General features: G+C 42.7%; 1 protein-coding gene across 3 annotated transcripts in view; it reads right to left on the bottom strand.

Annotated features, from left to right (window-relative positions):
* The window catches only part of LOC106040412 (neuronal acetylcholine receptor subunit alpha-7-like), a 59,192-nt gene that overhangs the window by 35,635 nt on the left and 717 nt on the right, over positions 1 to 22,840 (bottom strand). For 2 of the 3 annotated variants that reach the window (XM_013188243.3, XM_048071329.2), the window contains one exon: positions 5,814 to 5,953. In XM_013188243.3, the coding sequence (XP_013043697.1) occupies positions 5,814 to 5,953 (140 nt within the window). Of the gene's footprint in view, positions 1 to 5,813; positions 5,956 to 22,840 lie in introns of those variants that run through there. The other variant, XM_048071330.1, reaches the window with a different exon arrangement.

The following is a 22,840-nucleotide window of genomic DNA, read 5'->3' as shown; positions in this document are numbered from 1 at the left end:
TCTGCTTGGACTTTTAATGACTACTTTTCATGATCACTAATTACTGATTTTCAGCTTTTATAATGAGGTCCACTCTGATTTCCTTCTCAGTCACACAGTTTTGAATCGGTCTCACTGCACTGGTCTCCATGAATTTGCTCTTGCAAGATGAGAATGCAGTTTCTGGTGGAGAAAAATCTTTCTGGAAGGAGATGGGTTTTTGGAGAGTAGGGCTGTCCAAGGAGAAATGGAGCAGCTATAGCTCACAAAGACTATGTAGGAAGCCCACAGATAAATAATAAATGCAAAGGCTTGAATAGGGAACAATAACAAAAATAAAAATAAAAATATTTAAATGCAGAAGAACTGAAGGGCTGAAAGAGTTTTTCTCCCTACCTTTTTTCAATGCTTTGTAGATAAATAAAATACAAAATATCTGCTTACTAAATATTTCCTTATGGTATCTCTTTCTTTTATATGCTCTGTGTTTCAATCTTGAGTAGTCAAGCTTACACTTTTCAAGTTATCTATTCTGAAAAGATTTGTACAGGATGTACTATCAGGATTACGGTTTAATCTAGTGAATACTGATGCTATATTGGGAATAATATGTGAATGGGTGCTTATGTGTTTGACGTATTTATTATTTATTTCTTTGAATCATTTGTGAATTGACCTGGGTTCGCTCTGCAGATATGTGGACACATGGCAGTGCCAGGAGGTAGGGTGGGAGGGAATGGCTTAGCCACTATAAAGTAAATTTAGGAATGGAGAGGAGAATTAGAGCTAGAAAGATAATATTTGAATTTTCTGATTGTTTGGTTCACTTGCAGAACCAGTGTGCCTGGCTGCCACCCTGCTCAGCACCGCTGGCAGGACCAGCACCACCACCAGCAACACCAGCAACACCAGTACCACCAGCAGCTCTTGTCCTCAGCCAACTTTGCAAAAGGGGAAAACAGTACCTTCACCGTGTTAATGTTTTTGGGAAGGAATAAACACATTTTCAGATTAGAAAGCAGAGCTTCTATCATAAATCATCCAAGTTTACAGCTTATGAAACACAAGCACTTAAAAACAAGGGGATGACTGCTAAAGACGTTCAGATCTGACAGAGATTTTGCAAGTACACTGCCACTAGGAGGTCTGCGTCAGATGGCAGGTGCCACACAGCTGGCCTTCATCACCTTCCTCCTGTCTTTTTACCTTCACCTTGTGGCACAGCCTACTTACAGGCAGCCTTGCTCTTTGGCAATTCTCAGACGAATGGAGCAAGCACCAGCAAAGAGTTCATCCTACACCAGCTCTTGGGGGCAGAATTTGAGGGTCCTGCTAACTGAGATACAGATCACCCAGGAACTGAGCCGGCAGTTGAGGACATCCTCGCTATAAAAGCTGCCTGCAAAACAAAATTGTTATCCCACCAAGCACTTCCTTAAAAAAAAAAAAAAATAAATTAAAAATTAAAAAAAAATAAAAAAATAAAAAGACTTTTCGGGGCTGCAATCAGATTTAGAGGGAAAACAATGTGAACTAAAGCTTGAATCTGGAAGTCTGATTTCTGGTAGATAAAGCTAAAACTGCTGTGTTGCCAAGCTAGCACACTGCTTATAGCAGTAATAACTGCATCTGAGTACTCAGGGAAAACATGCACATATTTTCACCATAATTTCCCTGCCCAACAACGCACAATATGCACAGTTCCAGTTTTCAGGAGACAAACTGCGTACTGGCTCTTTACTGCCCCATTAAACTCTTCTGTGATCTTGTCTTGCTACTTTACACACCAATCAAGAGCTTCGAGAAGCACCTAAATTTGCAGTTTAAGTGGGATTATTTGCAAGCATGTGATCCGGTTTGGGATGATCCTGCAATCTGTAGAATGGACAATCATTCTACACACTGTTCAATCAAATCAAAACAACTTACAGTAAATTTTCCGTATATAATGTTTGTTTGGGGTTTATAGCTACAGCAAAAAGATGAATTTTTTTGCTTCCAGAAGTGCCAAGTTGCTCTTGGGTGGCAAGATTGGTTTTGTTCTAATATTTTTGTTCCTTCCTAGTGGGGGCTTGCAATCTCTTTTTCTTATTATTTTTCTTACTGTATTTCCTCTGAAACAGGAGGCTGTTGCCACAAAAGCAGTAACAAGACTGTGGTGTTACAAACTTGGGCAACCTTGCTACTCCTGGTGTGGTTTTCTGGATCAATAGCAGCTGGAAGAGTGAACACAGAGGAGAAAAGCACTACAGGACTTCGCCACACACGGGGAGCTGTGCAGCCAGACCTTCGGGGTGGCTCTGCAGAAGATGACAATGTCAGAGACAGAGTGATGGCAGGGCCGTCCCTTCCTTCTTGCATGAGGCTAATGAGCATGCTTAGCAGTGTGTAGCCTCTGAAAGGAAACAATGCACTTACTGGAAACCTCAGAGCTGTGTTTGCTTTTAGAAAGGGCTTTTGAGTCATTTATTACTTCTGCAGCTTTGTGGCACCTTGCAGCACTCTTCTTAGAATGTGGCTCTTTAAATCATTTTTTTTATTAAGTCTGTGAGAATTGCTGCAGTTTTAGTCATGATATACTTCTAATGGTCTGGTTTCTTTTTCTCTTTATACATTTAAACTCACAGTTTGGAGAAACATGTGGCCTAGAAAGCTAATCAAACAAGCTTTTCCTGTGGACAGCCAAAAGCAGTGTGTCTATTGATGCAGTGGCATTGATGCACTGACCCAGAGATAACGATAAATAGTATCACTAGCAGAAGGAAAGCTAAAAAAAAAAAAAAACTGCATTTTTTTTAAAATGTTTCACCAGGGCTTCATCATAAAGGATGTAGACCCTCTCAGATAAGGTCTCCTGCAGATGCCAGCAAGAGCAATCAAAACCACTATTCACAATGACAAATATTTTCTACTTAGCAGGCTCCTATCACCGTGAGCCATAGGGAAAATGCCAGCACTTCCTTTGCTGTGAAAATGCCTTATTTCTTAATTTGTCTAGCCTGGCTGACAAGCTGGGCTTTTAGGCAAATTAAGAAGAGGAATCTCATTCCAGGTACTCTTGGATGTGCTGTACACTTGCTTGGGCTGTCAGGGTCTGCTTGTGCTCCTGGGAGAGTTCACCACTCAAATCCCCCAGTGGTTGTGCCAGGGAAGTGCCCAGCTCCTCTGGGAAAGAGTGGGGGACAGGCCCCAGGCAAAAGTGACCCCAGGATGTTGTCCTTATACATTTAGGATATGGCAATTTAAACTGAGTCCTGATGCTAAACAGGGAGTGCAACAGCACCCCTTCCTAATCATTCATTTCCTGGATGTGAGAGGTCTGGCTTGGCTGCAGATGTGAACTAAGACCACTTTGGAAAAATCCTAACCCTAATGACAGGATGTTCTTCAAATCATGCATTTGTCTAGTGGACTATTTGTTGTCTATTTGTACAACTGTGAAAAGCAAAGAACATGTTCTTCAAGGCTTTGAGTATGGCAGCTGGCTTTGGGCTTTGAGTGCTAAAAAAATAAATAAAAAATAAATAAAAAATAAAGGCAAATAAATGTTGGTGGCTGCAGAAAATTCAGTCCAAGCGAGTCATGCTATGAAATTCTCTTTGAATGGATGAGAGAAGAGGAGGTGATAATTTAAGTCATCACTATTTGGCAAACTACAGGGATCTCAGAGCTGTCTTTCCTCTCTGCATAGCGAATTGTCATCAATGCTGTTCTTAGAAGCCTGGCTGCAAAAGATGAATTTAGATTTGATTGTATTACTGTACAGTTTGTGTAGGGAACAGACTTCAGGAGGCAATCCCTGTAAACATGTGGTAAATATGATGCCAGGCCTTGGCAAGGATGAAGAGTGAATTTTTGTATCAGTGACATACCCTTACTCCTTCCATGCAAATATAAAACATGGAACTTTATCTCTTCTTCTTTACATTGCTTTCTCTCATATGGAAACCAGTCTTGTGCACACTACCTCGACAGTGGTGACAGTACTCCACTGGCACTGTCCCTGGCACGGAGTCTTCATACAGACTGCTACTGTACGGTGTGAATGAAATAATTTTAGCCTCTCTACAAAAGATTTTCTGTTCTTCCCTGAGGGAGACAGGCACCTTTTTTACATTGTGTAAGATACACATTTCGGGTCAGTATGGATGTTTTTTGAAAACACCATTACTGAAGGTTGCAAGACCATGAGCCTGGGACAAGTCAATAATGCTCTGAGCTTAGCTTCTAGCATCTGTAGTGTGTGCTGAGACAGAGGGAAGCAAAGCTGTGTTTCTATGTAGGCATGACCGTTTAGATGACCTCTTTCTTATTGCAGAAAACCAAAAAGAAACAGAGGAATTAAATGTGTTGCAATGGACATATACATAAGGTAGACAGAGCACTTAAAGAAATGTCTGTTGAAAGGATATATTTCACATGCAAATGTGAAACCCAGCTGAAAAAAGGTTTTATGTAACTCTTCCCTCCTCCTGACTGAGTGACTTTGAAAATGTACAGTCACAGCCGGAAGGCTAAAAAGTCCTCTCTTCTACCCTTAACCTTCAAATTACTGCATGAAATACCAGCGGAAAAAGAAGGTTTGAAGCAAGATCTTTGGAGCTAAGATTCCTCTGCTAAACCTGGAATTGCTCTCTGAAATTTACTTGAAAGTAGCTGGAGGATTTCTCTGCTCTTTCGTTCATGAAGAGGACTGTGAGCTCCTGCTGTGAATGAGTGACTTCAGCTAAGGGTACTGATCTCCTCTCTCTTCCAGCTGAGTGCAGTCACTAATGTGTCAAAGGAGAAAGCTGCTTATCCTGCCTGAGTGGCTGCTGCCTGCCCCAGGGGAACCACAACTGGCTGGTCCTGCCACTGGTGCTGCACTGTGCTGGGGGGCTAGGCCTCCAGGGGCTCTCTTGTCCCCCCAGAAGGAGCACGTGGTGCACCACACATTTCCATAAAAATTACGGGTACTATAAGATTTCTAAATGTTTGAGACCTCTATCAAACTGGTCTGCAATTACACCAATGTTTGCAAGTTTCTCTCTCTCCTCTTCATTCCCTCCTGACAATGACAGTGTGTTGGAAACCAGCTCATACTACTGGAAATAGTAGGATGAAGGGAGAAGCACTGATGTATTCAGCTGTTGCACTGACCTAAGTGAAGGTGGTCAAATATTTTTTCTTGTCTGTTTTTTGTTTGCTTGTTTATTTGTTTGTTTGTTTTCCATGCACGTGAAAGAAATTCTCCCCATATAACATGGCTTATCATAGAGAATCATCCTCAGGATGAAAAAGAGATTCAGGTTTAGATTATAGTATTAAACTATTCCATGGCTCAAATCTCCAGTTCTGGAAAAGTATGTTTTAGAGAGATTGGTAAAGACAATTAGAGTGCTGTGCCTACTGGTTTTGTTTTTATGTATATCTAACCTCGTCTCAAGACAGGCTCCTTCAACTGTCTGGTAAAGACGTGGTTGGAGAAGAGGTCAACACCATTATAATGTCTAAAGAAAAAGTGTAAATGCAGTGATGCTAGCTCTTAATGCTTCACATTCTCTTCAGTTATTGCATCCTGCATGACATTGAGAAGAAGAAATCATTAATAATTTGTAGTGACACATAGCTTCTGAACTATTTAATTATCAGAGATGACTGTGATTCTAGAATGACATTCACTCTTTCAAAGTGTAAAAGCATGTACTCAAGCATTTTTTGAGGGTGCTCATCCAAAGACAGTACGCTTTCATCTCTGATAGCCTGATTAAGAGGAAATGTGTGGTACCTACATGAGAGATAAGATTAGTTATGCTGAACGGGTGCCGTAGAGAACAGAGCAGCCAGTGACTTACCACGTCGATTATCTGCAGCAAAGAAAGCTGAAGCTCGACTACAAGGGGCTGGGAGTCGTTCATGACCGGTCGCTCAAGACGATTGTAGTTTCTCAGCAGCTCTCTGTACAAGCGCCTCTGGCTTTCACCCTGCAGAGAGACTAGGGGAAAAGAAAGAAGGCAGCTGTCACTGAGGCTGGTCCCATTGTCCTCATCGGTTGTCTGTTTAGCTGAAAAATCCCTCTTAATATATTGGTAATTTGAAAGCAGTTTTCCAAAAACTACTTCCCCCAAACTCTGCATGTAGGTGTGACAGACACAGTTTTTCTATATATGTGACTGATGAGCTCCTAAAGAAAAAGAAAAGAAAAAGAAAAAAAAATACTATTAGCACTTTAACTGGTTACTAACACTCAGAAACTACCAAACAGCCTTTTGGACTCAGAGTAAAAGTCCCCCACTGCTTGGCTCCCTCCTGATGATGATCAGGACTACAGAAGTGCCAGACAGCTTGCTGGAAGGCAGTCAGAGCACTTTCATTTGCTTGTGCTTATTTCCTAGAGATGGGCTGCTGTGTGCCAGTGCTGGTATTACTTGGCCAAATTGAGTGTTTACTCAGCATGAGTAACAGGTAGCCTCATAACTCGGGGCTGATGTATCAGCCCTTCTCTGAGTGTGCTCAGGAAGCAGGAAAAAGCCTTCTAAATACCCTCTTTGGTTTCGTGTGGAAGCCTGTACAGGCTTTGGGTTGACATTTTTCCTTCAGATGGCAGCACGCTTTGCTAGCACCAAATGAGGTGGTGGTTTGAAGGCCAGAATGTTTGGCAGGTATGTGTAACAGTGAAACTGAGCTCATGGTGTCAGATGCTTAACTTGTTTTCCTGGGGGAATGGTCCCGACACAGTGGCTGCCACGCAGACACAAAAGCTTGTGAAAGACTAGCAGGACTTCAGTTTGTGCTTAAATCGAACTGTGCTCCTGTGTCCTGTCACCCTGGCTTTGTGACGGGCATGGAGCATGTTCGTGTACCTGGTGTTGCAGTGTTTCCAGGCCACAGCAAGCGTGGTTGAGGCCCTGCGGCAGTGATTTCCCCAGTTTCTTCCTATGGTAACGCCAGCACCTCACTGGGATTTGCTGCCCAGGAGCTTGGGTCCCCTAGGACCATGCAGGTGTTGGTGCTCTGCCCGGTGGCAGCCTGAGCTCGACCCAGAGTGGCATCAGAGTGTGGGCCACGGGCTGCAGGTTCCCTCAGGCCAAACCAGTCCTGTCTACACCAGTGCACAACCCCTACACTGTAGAAATACAACCCGTGGCAGGGAATCTCCACACTAAATTGTTATTACTTGGGGCTGAGGCATTTTTAATCCATGGCAGCTTCTGCTCTGTGTGACTCGTTTTAACTCTTGGGCAGAGGTCTTCACACTGAGACCAGGAATCCTCTCACAGTGGTTGTGATGATCACCTTTTTGACAGTCCAAGCAAACTCTAACAACGAATTCTCCTTTCCCCAGCATTTTACTGTGCTCAGCAAGCCCTGCAAGCCTGGAACAGGTATCTCCAACACAGCAGCCATGCCTTTTAAAGCTGATAATGTTGCTCAGTTAAAAAATCTGTTTCATTCACGTTTGTTTCTATTTTCCTGATGCTGAGGGGAGTTTTGTGGCTTACCAGTATGGCAGTGCCTCATGAACAAGGAGAAAGAGTATTTTTGTTTATTTTGGAGAGTTACACTGACTCATCATCTTCATGGACCCTCTCTTCTCTTGAATAAAACATAGCATGTTCATGGGGGTCCAGGGGAGCAGGATGCTGTAGGGCTGCTCCAGTAGCCCTTGCTGACACACTGGACACTATGCTTTACCATCTGCAATGACAAGCTCTGGCCACAGTTTCTCAATTCAACAGCTTAAGCAAGCTTCATTGCAAGTCAGTGATTAAAGTCCTCTTAATATATTGATTTCCAGTGCCTCAGCAGGCTCCAATTCCCTTTTAAGATTCTTCTGTGGGAAGGAAACCAGTGAAAATCACAAGACATTGTTCTATGCAAAGAGGCTCTGTGTTTTCAGCAGATCTGCTGTCCTTTGACTTACCTAACACACTCCCCCTGTTCCCCTCTCCTGTTCCTGTGCTTTAGGGAAGGAACGACTGCCTGCACTATTGCCCTCATTCTGAGTGCTTATGTAATGGTTGCCTTTAACATCCCTTTTAAACTGTCTACCTCAGCTTTTTGCAGCAGAGAAGTGCCCTTCACCAGGCTCAGGAAGTTGGCTGGGCTGCAGGAGTGCCCTGGTACCGTCACTGTCATGGTGCATTAAAACAGCTCGCCGAGGGAGGTCTGACTTGGAGAGATCTCAGCACAACCCCTTGCGGTTTGCTCCATGAAAATGTCTTTGTACTGTGAGCTGAAGTAACCCAGCAGTACACTTTTCGTAGCTGTTTTTTTCACCCTATCTTCAACTCTCCCCTCTGCAATGGGGTCCTATTGCTTTGCAATCTCTTGTATCCAAAGTTGTTAACATAACCTTAGCTGATCTATACTTAGCCTGCTGAGTCAGCAAGAGTAGCCGCATGTTTGTGTGCTGTCTGGTTATGTTTACAAAATTACACAGACTCAGAAGCAGAAGAGCTTTTGGGTTCTCCTGGCATGTTATCTTGGCAGCCATCGGTATCACAAAGACCTGGTAAGTCTAATCAAACCACCTTCTCTTTGCTCTATTTTGGAGAAGAAACTGAGCAGGCTGAGAAGTCAGACTTGTGTTTTCATATATTTTTCTTTAAATTGTAATTTTCAAATACTAAATGTTTCCTACTCCAGAGAGATTGCTGCTTTTTTTTCCCCTCTGATGCTTGTGCTAATGCATTGTGACACTACAAATCTGAGTGCTAAATGGAGTGTTTGCTGGAGATGGGGAAATCTGCATCTCTCAGGAATAATGGTAGAATAAGCTTTACCATTGCCTCCCCCTCAGCTGCAGAAATCTCGCCAAAAGCAGTGTCACTGTGAGCTCACTGGTCCCTAATACAAAGTTTCATCTTTTAAACTAGGCTGGAAGTTGAGCGTCAAAACTTCAGGTTACAAGGTCAGTCTCCCAAATGCCAGACTTGCTTGGCTATGTATGTTACAGGGAAAGTGCAAGCAATGGTCATTAAGGATGATGCTTGCTAGATGCAACAACTTTGAATAAAAGAGAGCTTCATGTGTCACACTGCCTCAGCCAGTGTCCCCCGTGTTACTGAATTATCTTTGAAGTAGTAGCAAAACATGCTGTCTTCACTAAAATTTGAGGGAAGCATGCCCGGCGGATGATGTTTATCTTGAACTTAGCAAGGCTTTTGACACTATTTCTCAGAACATCCTCAGAGACAAGCAGATGTTTTTCAGGCTAGATAAGTGAACAGTGAGGTGGACTGTCAGGTTCAGAGGGCTGTAATCAGCGACATGAAGTCCAGCTGAAGGCCAGTCAGCATCAGAGTACCCCAGCGGTGGATACTAGGGATACTAGCTAGTTAACATCATTGATGTTAATGTCTGCAAGTTTCCAGGTGATACGAAACTGAATGGCTGATGCACCACGTATTTGTGCTGCCTTTCACAGGGACAGATTAGAGAATTGGATGACAGAAACTTCATTAAGTTCAGTTAAAGGAGGTGCAAAGTTCTGCACCTGCAGATGAACAACCTCAGGCTGGCAGCCCACTGTTTGGAGAGCAGGTTGGCGGAAAAACCTTGGTGGGCTTTGTGGACACCAGGTGACCATGAGCCAGGAATCCACCCTTGCAGTAAAGAAGGCCACCAGCACCTTGAGCTGCATCAAGCAAAGTCTCACCAGCAGGTCAAGGGAGGTTGTCCTTGCTCTCTACTCAGCACTGGTGAGACAAACTTGGAGTGGTGGGTCTGGGTCTGGCCTCCCCAGTACAAAGGAGATGTGGACTTTCTAGAACAAGTCCACCAAAAGGCCATAAAGGTGATGAAGGGACTGGAACACCTCTCCAGTGAGGAAAAGCTGAGAGAGTGTTCTTCTGTTCAGCCTAGAGAAGAGAAGACTCGGGATCTTATCAATGGCTACCTGATGGGCAGAAGTAAAGAAAAGAGAATAGGGAAAGGGGAAGGGGAAGGGGGAGGGGGAGGGGGAGGGGGAGGGGGAGGGGGAGGGGGAGGGGGAGGGGGAGGGGGAGGGGGAGGGGGAGGGGGAGGGGGAGGGGGAGGGGGAGGGGAAGAAAAAAAGGGGAAGGGGGAGGGGAGGGAAGGGGAAAAAAGGGTTATGGGATTATGAAGTGAAATGCAATATTTGAGGTAGGCAGAATTTTGGACTGGGTTACTGCCTAAGTTTTACTCTCTGAGTAACTTAAATTGGTTCTCTAAACTGTTCCTGCAATTTGCAGACATTTGGAAAGCACGAGACAATTAATCCATGGAAGAGATAAAGTCCCTTTATGGCTTTGTGAAAAGCTTTATGGATAGCAGGGGTATTCATGGACTATGTTCATCTCTTCAGTACCTCTCTAAATCTCCTCCTATACAGCTGCATGTGGAAAGAAGTCTGCAAAAAGCCCGTACTGTGATGTTCACTGATTGATCAACACGATCTATAAACTGCTACCAAATCTCTTGGGAATACAGGTTATAATGGGATTGCATCTTTCTTTCTAGGACGGAGCTGCTGAGAACTGCACTGCAAGGTAATCTGCCCAGGAACTATCTCTCTATTGCAGCATGCTACCATCTCCTCCCGCAGGAGGTGTAAGAAAATATGGGTCTCTCTAAATGCATTACCAAGAGATCGGGGAAAACCCCTGTGGAGGTATGGTGTCCTCTCTGCTGGATCAGTGAGTCCTGTGATGTGAAGGAAGAGCCTGTACCAAGGAAACAGAAGATGGCAGCCTCCCTATGGGCTCATTTCTGAAATGCCTCTGAACAGCTGTCTTTCTCCTCCTTCATTCCCTTACAACATGCTCGCCTTGAATTATTTCTGCTGGAGATAAAGCAAGACGCCTTGGTGTTATTTCACAGTCTGGGCTCTGCCTTTCTTTGCACACAGAGAGTCTGCATGTAAGATTTCATCATTGTTAAGTGCAGACATGTTGTAATGCCCCAGATAGGTTAGGCAGAGACACTAAGGGTGAAACATGGAATAACTGGATATCAAATAAACATCTGCAGAGCTTTAGTAGCTAAACAGCAGAGATTCTTCAGGGCAAATCTAGAAGCAAGAACATCCAGGTATTTGGATAACGTGTGGCTTAACAGCTACATGGGGAGAGGCATGTTTGATGTGGCTAGCACAGATGGTGTCTCATAGTGACTGTATGGTATCTATAAAGGGTTTTGAATTCTCTGAGATGTTGCAATTAAATTAGATCAAGCTGGTGCTGGATGATGTCAGCTCCAAGTCAGCAACTGTGTATGCTTAAGCTCAAGCTCAGAATGAACTCTTCATGTCTTGTTGCCAATGATGGCAAAGAGAGCTGCTTCAGTTGGCATGCATGCTTTGTGGTAACTTAAGACACACTGATCTTATTGCATCTCAGATATCTGTGAGTGCTGCAAAACTAAAGATAAATGTTTAAACAACCCCAAACCACTGCAAAGAGAGGAAAAAATAAATTAAAAAATAATAATTAAAAAATAAATAAAGAAAAAGACATAAACCTGACTAAAACTAGTGAAGCCATTTCACCTGACCTGTGTGCTGCACGTGGTTTGTTGGGTTGCACGGGTTTCCTCACTTAACATTTTGCTTGGCCTGACGAAGAAACAGAGCTCCTGACATGTGGCTGTGGGCTGACCACAGACCTCTTCCACTTTCCGTCTGCCTGGGTTCCTCTGGGCTTGACTTGTCTCTTCTGTGTTTGAGTGGCAGCCTGAAGTCCCCAGTGTGTCCTTGAACCTTCTGTGGGTTTGGGTTCAGATCTGGTTAAGAGTTTGTTGGGTCTGGAGGCTGTTCAGTGTTGTCTGGTAAGAATGGCTGTCAAAATTGCAGCTATCTCTGGTCAGACTGTCCATATGCTATCCCCAGGAAGGCCAGATGCTTCCTCCTTTCCTAAGAGTAGTGCTGTCATATCTTGGCTCATAGATCCTCCTGCTCTGCTTTGCATGCAGAGCTCCCTGAGCTCCAAGGCAAGAGCACAGCCTTGCCAGCTTCCCAGGTTTGCTCCAAAAGGGGTAAGCTTCTTGACCAAGCATCCGTGGTGTGGGCGATAGGTTGGCTTGCTATGTACAGTAAAGAATAAATATTAAAGCGTAAATATTAACGAGAGAGTAAGTGGACTAACAGAGATTTCAAAGCTGGTCTGAGACATATTATTTGTGTTTATTGATCACTCCTCCTATTTTTAATGTATATTGTATATATACAAATGTTTATAAAATAATCCATGGATTTATTTTGATAATCTCTTGACTTTTTTGTCTATATTGTGCCAGCTTCTAGCTGAATGCTTTCTAGTTGTTGCTCATTTCTTTTGGCACAGGCCTGAGTCTTACACACAAGCTATTACTTCATTCATAGAAGTTTATGGTAGTTATTTGTACCTAAATAATTTCAGTTCAAATGTCATATTTTTCCTACGTCACTTTTCTTGACAGATATGCATGCTAATATGTTTCTGAATTACAAAACATGCCTTTATTTCTTCCTTTTTCAAAAACAGTTCATAGAAGTATTTGCATATAAACAGCACAGTAAGTTAAAGTCAACTGCGTATTCCTTATTCATCACTTTGTTGCTTTCACATATTTCGTCCCCTGCTACTTTCAGAAGGTGTCCAAAACTGCAGCAATATTGTGGCTGTGGTGTTTATTCAACATCCTTGCACTTTCTGCAGGTATTTAACACCAATTTTGGCAGTTTTTTTTTCCTCTTTTTTTCTTTGTATACTGTGTTTTTTTGTTGTTTTTTTGTTTGATTGATTGATTTTTTGCCACATTCCTTGTTTGGTTTTTGGGTGTTTATGTTTGGTTTGGTTTGTACTGTTTTGCAAAAGAAATTGAGTGGAGTTCTGGCCTTTTTTGAAAATCAGTGTCATTACACTGGTAGGTATTTTTATATTTCATTGTTCATTGCCTACAATGTCGGTGTGATTGGAACATTTACACAGCAAAAACCATTAGGAAAACATTTGTGCAGCAGACCTAACTCCCAGAACTTTCACATACTTTCCTAACAACCTGCAAACTCTTCTGGAGTACCTCATCTTCTACTAGTTATTTTCTCTTTAGTTTATCGTTGCATGGTTACTGGGGTTTTAGCTATTTCTGAGTGAACGCAAATAGAATGATCACATGAAGATGCATACCGTACACTATTATGAATTATGGAGGAAGTAACGAAGTAGTATCAGAGAAAAAACAACATGCAACTTCACTGACATAAGTAATTAGAATGACAACAGCACTTGTTAAAATGTGGTATGTTCTACTGCTTTGGTAGCTATAAAAAAGCATCTGCCTAATTTTGTATATTTTGCAGATTTCTGAAAATGTAAAGCATGCCACTGTCATATGTCACTTAATCCCCAGAGACACAGATGTGTCCCATCCGCTTTTGTTCTTATGTGCAGCATTTTCACTTTTGTCTGTGGCTGCAAAAGCATTATTTCTTTCAATGTCCTTTGATTTAAAATGCACACCATCACACCTTCGGGGAAGAGTACTCACATGCTAGACAATGGAATCATATCAGCTGCCTCAACCCTCTGTGTGTTTGTGTGAGAGAGTACTGTGTATTTGAATAGGTCTGTCATTTAAAATCTCTTTTTAATCTTCTTCGCTTCTGGGTAATATTTGACTCTCATCTTCAGCTCTCGCTACGCAGATTGTTTTTGCACCTTACACTCAAAACTCGTTAGATATCCAGAGGAATGTGAGAAATGCCTGGTTCTCCTAAAAAAAAAAAAAAAAAAAAAAAAAAAAAAGGACCTAATCTTCCTGATACTGGTCATTTCTGCTCTTTTATACCAGATAAAGAGCTCCCCGCAGAGATGGGTATTAAGGGGTATGTGAGGAAAGGTTTCAACTCAAAGACTTTAGGCACATGACAATATGCTAAAAAGAGTATATAGGCCATTATATAATGAAAGGATGGGATTATTTTTTTTCAGTGGTCCTGATGGCTTGGTGCAGATGTTTTAAAAGCTGAGATATGTGAGACATGCGTTAGGATATTAACAGTGGGATACCTCTCAAACTCATGGCAGTTATCTAAACTACCTCCTTGCTCCAGATCAGAAACATAACTGGCTGCAGCCAGAAAGGGAAAAAGGGAAAAAAAAAAAAGCTGTATTCTTAGTGTTATGCTAGTTTACATCAGCTCCGTGCAACACAAGTGTAGTTAATACAATCATAGATGTGGAGGAGCACAGGAAGAGGGAGTTGGTGCACGGGTGAAGACTGGGACTCCCCTTGCCAAGACGTATTACAGAGAGCTGTGGTTGTGCAAAGGTGACTCCTGATGGCCTTCCAGAGATCACTGGGGTCAAGCGGTGGTGGACGCCAGTGGAAACAAATAAAATCATACAATAAGAGTGAGGCACTGGGGATACAGCCATCAGCGTGCTGGAACAGGCTTCTGAATTCCCAACTCACACTGGCTCACAGAGCAGCATCCTTCCACATCCCTTCACCTCGACACAGTTCAGTACCCAAGCCAGTAAATGAAGGGAAAACCCTCTTCAGGAAAGCACTATGTACCTCACTAATCGAGTGCTGCTAATAAGGTAGCCATGGCAATCTGCACCACATTCACAGATGTCTCTAAAAAGGAGCCCACTCAAGCCCACAAAATACCATTGCTACTGACCATAACCACTGCAACATGTTTGGGCACACAGAGTGGTTCATTTTCACAACACGATGGTTGTGTGCAACATTTTTCACTCTGACCTGTCCTCTGCATCATCCAGAGCAGTTAGATTGTCACTGTTGCTTCAGCAACATCACGTCAAGGCAATGGTTTTGAGGCAAGGTCCCTCTGTCACCCCTGAGCTGTGAAAAAAAAAAGGAACAGCTTTCTCTGCCTAGTGGAGGTAAGTTTGTGACTAAGGAATAGCACCTGGGAGAGTGATGCCTGATTTTCATCTTTGCTTTCTTCACACCTTGGGAACTTTTTGTCATCCTGGGAGATCAACTCATTTTTCTCTTCTTCTTCTTCCAGGGTCCTGCTGATCCTGGATTGGGCTTATTCTATTTATATTGTGATATTTCTAGTGTAGGAAGTGGAGACTGAACCACTGGTTTGCACAATAAGCTGAATATGTCATTGCAGCCTCCAGCACTGTCATTATCTACAATGAGTTTAGAAAAAAAATCTCTTCCTAACTATCATCTCCTCAGCCCTCAGCAGATTTACTTATTTGTTTCCTTTTCTGAAATCATATTACACCTGCCTGTCCACCGAGGTCTTCCCAGATCTGAGCAACAAATGATGAACTTTTGCCCTTTCAGCCTGCAAACTGCACTTGCATAGCAATTCTAACGAGCAAAGGTACTGAGGATGCAAAAGGCAAATTCAGTGATGGCTTCTTCTGCCTTCTTCCTGCATCGCTCAAGACTCAGCTGTGGCCTTGGAGCACAGTGGGAGGGCTGCACTGCCATGGGCAAGGGCACTAATGGTTGAAGTCAACATGGACCTGGGAATGTAGAGGAAGCTGCAAACTTGTGTTAGGACCCTGTGTCAGAAACTCAAATGGTGGATGACAAGAAACATGGTGTCAGGGCCCCATGAAAGGGATGTGGGCTTCCCTGCTGGGAATTTTGACAGCACCTTGAACAGATGCTCATTTCTCATCCTTTTCAGTGCTGCATGCCTGAACCAGGAAATATGAATATACATCTTTTCAAGATCCAAAATAGTTTACTGTGAGGGAACCAAAACTTACAGAAAACATCTGTGGATGAGAATCACCCCTGTTTTAAGCTGCACTGCTCAGGTTTCACTAGGCCAGGCTAAACTTGCTGCCCATCTACGTGAAAGATGCTGTATTGCTAGATAACTGGTTGTAGTTTGGAAGTTTGAGCAGCCAAAGTGGCTGCTGTCAAGCAGCTTTGCTGAGGAAAAGAAGCCTAACTCTTTAGTGGTCCAGGTCTTCAAAGGCAAAGGGAGCTGTAAATACAAGCATGAATATTCCTAGCGGGGAGTCTGAATCTATTTTTCGCTGAAGACAAAAGCTGCCTCTAGGAGTGTCTTGATGAGGGAAGTGGCTGATGCTTAGCAAATTAGACTTGTGACCAATCAAACAAGGGTCTGTGGAGATCTGACCTAGGACACTTGAAATTGTAAGATGTGCTTTGATTTGGCTCATTTCAGCACAGATTTGCTTTTGCTTATATCAAGTGGCTGAACTCAGGCTGTATCACGAAGGATATGGCTGTTTTCTTCCATACTCCGAGTGTCACAAGGTCTCAGTGGCACATGTGTGTTTATTAGCTTTGATCTGTCTCCATTTCCAGGATGGTAAATACTTTTGTCTTTCTCTCATGTCCTGTTTTTTAGGGGATCAACAGGGAGATGAAATATGTTGTTTTCATTGCTGCTTTCTGCCAACCAAAACTGCGTCAGCTGACTAACTCTGACTAAGAGAAATGAACTGCAGTGAAAATGAGGTACTCTCAGGCAATGTTGGTCTGGGAGCCTGATTTTGACATGATTTTATCTGCCGATTTTAAAGCCTTGGTAACCTCAATGTATTGTTCCTGAGTTATGTCAGTGCAATTGCGTGTCCAGGTGGAGCATGGCAGTCATCTTGTGATACAGTAGCAGACACCTGAACATGTTGGGATGCTCGATCTCTGAGAGACCACAACTAATTTGAAAAGCAGAAAGTGAAACTATGTATGCTGCCTTGCCTGCTCTCTTTCATGCCCCAGCATAAAGACTTCCTGAGTCTGTTAGGGCATTTTGACCTAAAGGGAAAACTATTTTCCCAGTTGGAAGGAGGCTTCCTCTGGGGAAGGATGGCTCCTCTCCTCACCCACGCACATGTTCCCAGTTAATCCATCCTTTCCATTAGCCTGATCTCTCATTGGCATTTTTAGCATATACGAAGTACTTCAACTTCTTATTGCAATATCAGCTAGAAGGTCCCCACGGAGGTCAGACACCTCTACTGTAGTAGACTTTGAACAGACACTTGGTGAGAAGGTGCTATATACTAAAATGGGCAAGAGGTGAGAGGGGAACTGAATATGTAATCATGAATGTAAGCATCAATATGACATCTGTTAGAAGGCTGGGAAGGCAACCTGGTCTGGAGAGGAGGGAAAAAATCTGCTTCACAGGTAGTTTGCAAGGATCTTGCAGCTTTCAAGCATGGCTAATGCTTTTCCTCTTAGCTTGGGGTGGGCTAGTGAAAATTTCATGGATAACCTGTGGTTCCTTCAACCCAGTGCCTGCTGAGGTGGAGAGAATCTGTAGCTCTGAGAGATGATTTTAGCTCTGTGGTTTGACAATCCCTGTTTACTGGAATGCATGAGCAAACCAGGCTTTTGTTTTGTTGGGAATCCATAAGTAGGTTGACTTTGGAGAGTGTTTTTTAATTAGCTTTCTAGCTGACAGCTGTGGAAACAAGCCATTGTAACAAATTGTTATTACAATTATTACAAAGACAGACGTCCAGTAATTTGCCCTGTATCATTCATGTCTGTCTAAGCAAGCTTGTGTGAGGGGATTCTTCCTCTCCAGCATGGGGTTGCCTGTGGAGTGTCTGACCTACTAAATTCTTGGTCTCTTCTATAATTTGGGGATGAAGCCTAAACAAGAATGGATACAATTCAAAGTCACTGCCTGGGTGAAAGCTGAAGCACTGACAACAGAAAACCATCTAACAAATAGTTTTATAATTTTTTCTCTCTTCTTGCTGTTCTTACAGCTGCTCCTTCTCAAGCTAGATATCAGTGTGCTGATGACTTTTCTAAAGTGGAACAATGTTCAGAAGATATACCCCTTCACGTGTCATGACCTCCTCTGCCACTTTGCAGGCTCAGGGCAAGAAAGTTCTTCAAAAAGAACAAAGGATGGGTAAGAACTGTAGAATGTGTTTTCTACATCATTATACAACAACAACAACAAAAAAGCTTTTTTCTTTTTTTCCCTAAACCTACTCAGAGATGAAAACAATAAGTAGCATCCTACTCTACAGCCAGCCTATATTCAGCATCAGTGGGGCCCACTGTATGACACACAGTTAGCTTTGTACCTAACGAAGCCTCCCTAGCACAACTGAAGACACCGACCCTATGGAGTGAGTCCAGTGGGTGTCACCGAGAGGAAGGGCTGCTGGAGCACAGCACATCCAGTGAGAGGTGGAGTGAAATTGGCTTTGTGATGAGAAGTCAACAGGGAGCTCTTCTGGCTGCCCTCATCTCTTGCAGGGGAGGGCTGTATGATGATGGAGTCAGACTCTCCTGTGAGGTGCTCAGGCACAGCACCAATCAGACAGAAGTCACATCATGGGGCTTTTCCAGGAGACCAGTGCAGCCTTTTTTCTCTGAAAGATGCTCACCATAAAGGAGGCCACCATCCCTGAAAATCTTTCCAGACTGACTGCACTAGGATCAACTTAATTGAGCTCCTCTGAGAAGGGGTATTAGACTGGGCAACCTTTGGAGGTCCCTTTCAGCTGAATTATTCTATAAGTCTGTAATCTACAAGTCTATTACTCTATAGATCAAATCCTCTTACTCCAACAGCCACAAATATATCTTTTCCAATTTACAGATTATATTTTTTCTCTTGCCATTGTGGAGATCAAAGTGACCTAGAAACTTTTTTACATAGTCACAGTTGAAGTTCAGGGAACACAGGGCACAGTTTTGTCAAACCAACCTGCAAATTATGGCTTTAGGTTGTTTAAGCAACAACAGACTTCCCACCTACCATTATATGGTCTTCAAATTACCTGCTAATAAGAATATCATTGTTCCCTGTCTGTGGTCAAAGGGAGGAGAACACAGTCCCTCTTGTCCTAAGTGGTGGCGTAAGACAGAAGACTTAATGTGCCTCTAAGAGGGAAGGAGGAAGGATGAACTCCTCCCTATCCTCAATGTGAAATGAGATCTCAAGCCTACACTTTCCCTCTAAGTCCTTTGTTTGTCCAAATCTATGCTGCGTTAAAGAGATAAGTAGGGACTTTGGCTTTCTCTGTTAACTAACCTGTCCTCATGCAACATCCTGGAAGACAATAAGGACTGTAGACATCTATTTCTGGAAGTCAGTAAGTACTGCAGACATCCATTTTAGTTCTCTGGTAAACACAGTTTCTCTTAGCTGAGAAAGGCCAGTAGATAGCAAGGCAGGACAGGGTCACCTGCATCTCGCTGTTGACAAGCATAAGTACTCATGCTCATTATGTTATTTTTCTATTGCAATTCACTGACTTAATTGTGAGCCATAGGCAGGAAGACTGTTATTTCCACTTACATCATCTGGTTCAGGTCTCTGCCCTGTTACCAGCAGCTTTGCTCAACACAGAAAGTACTTGATAAGCAACACATTTTCTTCAAGCTATATTTGCTCAGCAATAAACTCCTGCCTACCTGTTTCACTCCCTTGGGTGCTGCTGATTGCCAATGCTAGCTCTACCTGTCTAAGGCAGCTCTGCTCTCTTCCTTTATTAGATTACGCAGGCAGTAGGTATCCCTGAACAACCATGCCAGGAGTGATGCAAAGGTTTTGATCTACTTTAATCACACCCTAGAGCTGGGGAAACTTTCTCTCTCCCTCCTTGATTACCACATACAACATCCAATACGTTACTGCTATCACTAACTGATCCTCTCCTCCACCCCTCTTTAGAGAACAAACCAGAGGGAGAAAAAAAGGTCTGGATCCCTCTTTAGAACCTGAATCTTTTGCCTAAAATGGGAATTTCTGCTCTGAGGTCATCAGATGTCCTCCTGTGCTGGAGCAAGGCTGAATGCTCTTGAGGCACCATCGGTCATTCTCCCAAAGAACACGTAGAAGATACTTTCTTGTACACTGTACCAACTGCTGGAATGATGCAACTCAGAGAGGATCATCTCAGAAGATCTGGGGAACTGGGCTGAATGTGACATTCAGATCTCAAATTAAGAGCATGAAAAACTCTAAATAATCTGATTTTAATACCTGGTTCTAGTTGGGTAAATTATGAGATCTAAAGTCAAAGATCTTCCACTGACCATCCAAACTACCATGAAAATACACCATATTCTGTTAAGGTTCAGGACTTCTTGCATCTATTCAAAAATGTCTCCTTGGGCTAAACCAGTTTGATCTTCACAGCTCACAGCTCTTCATCAGCCCTATGCAACTTAGGCCCAAAGTTTAGACTTCATATATAAACATTTAAATACCAGCCTTGATTGCTCCTGCTACAGAGATCTCTAAACTCCCTTCACTTCCATTTAACTAGTTCACATTAACGAAATTGTAGCTTGGCAGCAGAATCTGGCCTTTTGAGACTGTCTTGCCAATGATTTTGCTGCTGCAGAAACAGCACCTGCTTACATGGAAGTGAACCAAAACCAGTATCCTAGTGAGGATTTGCTCCTAGAGATCACCAGCTGTTTTCTGATGTGATCACCAGAGCTCATCTAAATCAGAAGAGCCATGAGAAACCAAAAAAGGGGTACAGCATAAGAATTCCACTCTGTACTGCAAGTGAGACAAAGAAAAGCTGTTTTTTTTTTGCACCAGCTCAGTAAGCCAAGTCAGGTTAAATTACTTCATCATTTACATCTTTTGGTGGTAATCTTGTTTGCAGCATCCTCTGCCATAGGTTTTGTCCAACCCAGCTTAGCCCTTCATTCCCACAGGATTGCAGGGTATGAGCTCAACCCTTACTTTGTCTTTGCCTTGGCTGAGCTTTTCAAAACACACAGCCAGAGTAGGGCCCTGATGTCAGCCTGCACTGAGCAAAGAAACTAAGAGGTCTGACTCTGCTCTGTGTGGTGTGTGTGGCACTTTTATGCCTTCACTTTAAAAAAATGTACATAAAAGTACAGTAATTAAAATACACGGGTTAGCTGGAGACTTTCAGCTCAATGTGTAGCAAAGCATGTGTTTAACTCCTGGGTTGTTCAAAGCCAGCAGGTGCCCAAGCACTGCGCTGAAGGTAATGCTCCTCGGGGAGGCTAGGTGCCTGTATGGTCAGTTAGGTACATTTCTTGGGAGGAGAACTCCTTTACAAAGCCATTTACAGCCTGGCTCCTCAACTGTGCCATGCCTGAGGAAAGCAGAAGGGTCTGATCCCTCGCTTCCCATCCTTCTCTAGAACAAGGTTTTCTAGTCACTCTGCTTGAGATTACTACGAACCTGATGGACTTACAGAGGACTTCCATCCTCTGGATGCTCCTTCAGGAAGCTGATGACCGGTTTGCCTAATTTCACTAGGGCACATATCCCAAGAAAGCATCACTAGCTCCAGGTGCTTTGGGAAGGAGGGATGCAGCGACCTAACAAGAAGGACACAGCTCCCAGCAGTAGCACAAGCAGAGCCAGGATGAGGTTGCTGAAATGAAAATTCATGGGGGAGGAAAAAAAAAAAAAAAAGAGTTCTTGTGTCTTTCTGGTTGTTTTGTATTTTGTATTTTTTTTCTAGTCCTTTTAACAACTTCCCTGTCAATCAGCCTTACAGGAATTTTCAGTAGTTGAGAAACTGCTATGAATTCTGTTGAAACAACTCAGCACTACCTGAGAGTGATGTTAGCTATGACAGGCTTGCTGTGAATTCCACGAGTAGTCTTGTGGGAGTTCATTTGAAGCTTACTACTAAGAAGGCTCCACTATTGACACCATGTTAAGATCATCTTTATTTTTCTTCTGTTCTGCCCCAACTGCCCAATTTCTGTGGATTTTCTCTTTTCTAGAAATAAAAAACATATATACCCATAGAGCAGAGGGTAAATATGGAGCACCTTCATTACAGGTTCATTTTATTCTGTATTAGCTGTTGTCTATAAAAGCATATACTTGTAAGCTTCTGGTAAAAGCACCTAACAAAAAATCCTCTGAATTATTTATAAAGCTGTTTGAGTCTTCATGTGCTACTCAGAGAAACTGAACATCCTCCTTGGTGAATTAGTGATTACTCAGTATTCAAAAGGCCACATTTTAAGTGTTTGAAATAGGACTGCACGTAAGCTGAGTTATATCAATAACTAGCAGCCATCACTTCGATGTTAGTTCAGCTCTGAAGTAGCACAGAAATGTCTTACCAACAAAGATAACAAGGTTCTTAATTAAAATGGGGGGGAGGGGGGGAGGTGGCAAAATTTTCTGCAATACCACTGCTACATCAGGCAACTGAAATGTGGAGCTGTAATAATGACATGCATAGTTGTTTTGAGGGTTCAGATAAACTAATGAAGAATTGTCAGGGTGACTTGTATAGTCCAGTGCAACAACACAAATATGTAACTTTCCAGTGCACCTGCATGTCTGAAGTATGTGGACTACATTCTCTGTTTTAAAAGGCAATCCTCCTTTCTCTATGTAGAAACCATGGGTAACATAACATGGTCCAACACACCTGCAATACTCAATTTTAAAATTTGTATTTGCTGCAGGCAGGAATGTTTCACATAAAAAGCTGTTAGGGAGCAATAACAGTGTATTTTGTGTAAAACCCAGAATATCTTTCAGGACTATGGCTATTTCAATCTCCCTTCTCATTTAAAAAATCTTTGTCATTAGCCCTGCATTCCTCCATGTTTCAAAAGAGTCACACAGGTACTAGTTTTGTTTGTAACATGACAAAACTTCAGAAGACAGCTTGGTCACATATGACAGCTTAGACTACAGCAGCCCATTAATATTTTTATTAGATATTTCCAGCTTACACCTGTCACTGCCTGGAAGGACTCTTTTTAAACAAACTCAAAGGTAGAAGAGAAAAACATTAAACCACAAATAGTAAAGTCATATGTTTATGCACCTGCATATCTTACCAAATAATGCACAGAAAGTAAACAGTTACTAATTTTCTTCTGGTCATATTTTCTTTGTAGAACAACATAATTTCAGCATCACACCTACAGGGTTCTCACAGCCATCCTGTCCAGTCTGGAGTTA

The sequence above is a fragment of the Anser cygnoides genome, chromosome Z (genome assembly GCF_040182565.1).
Source record: "Anser cygnoides isolate HZ-2024a breed goose chromosome Z, Taihu_goose_T2T_genome, whole genome shotgun sequence".
NCBI classification, from domain to species: Eukaryota; Metazoa; Chordata; class Aves; order Anseriformes; family Anatidae; genus Anser; species Anser cygnoides.
This window is presented reverse-complemented; position numbering and strand designations above follow the sequence as displayed.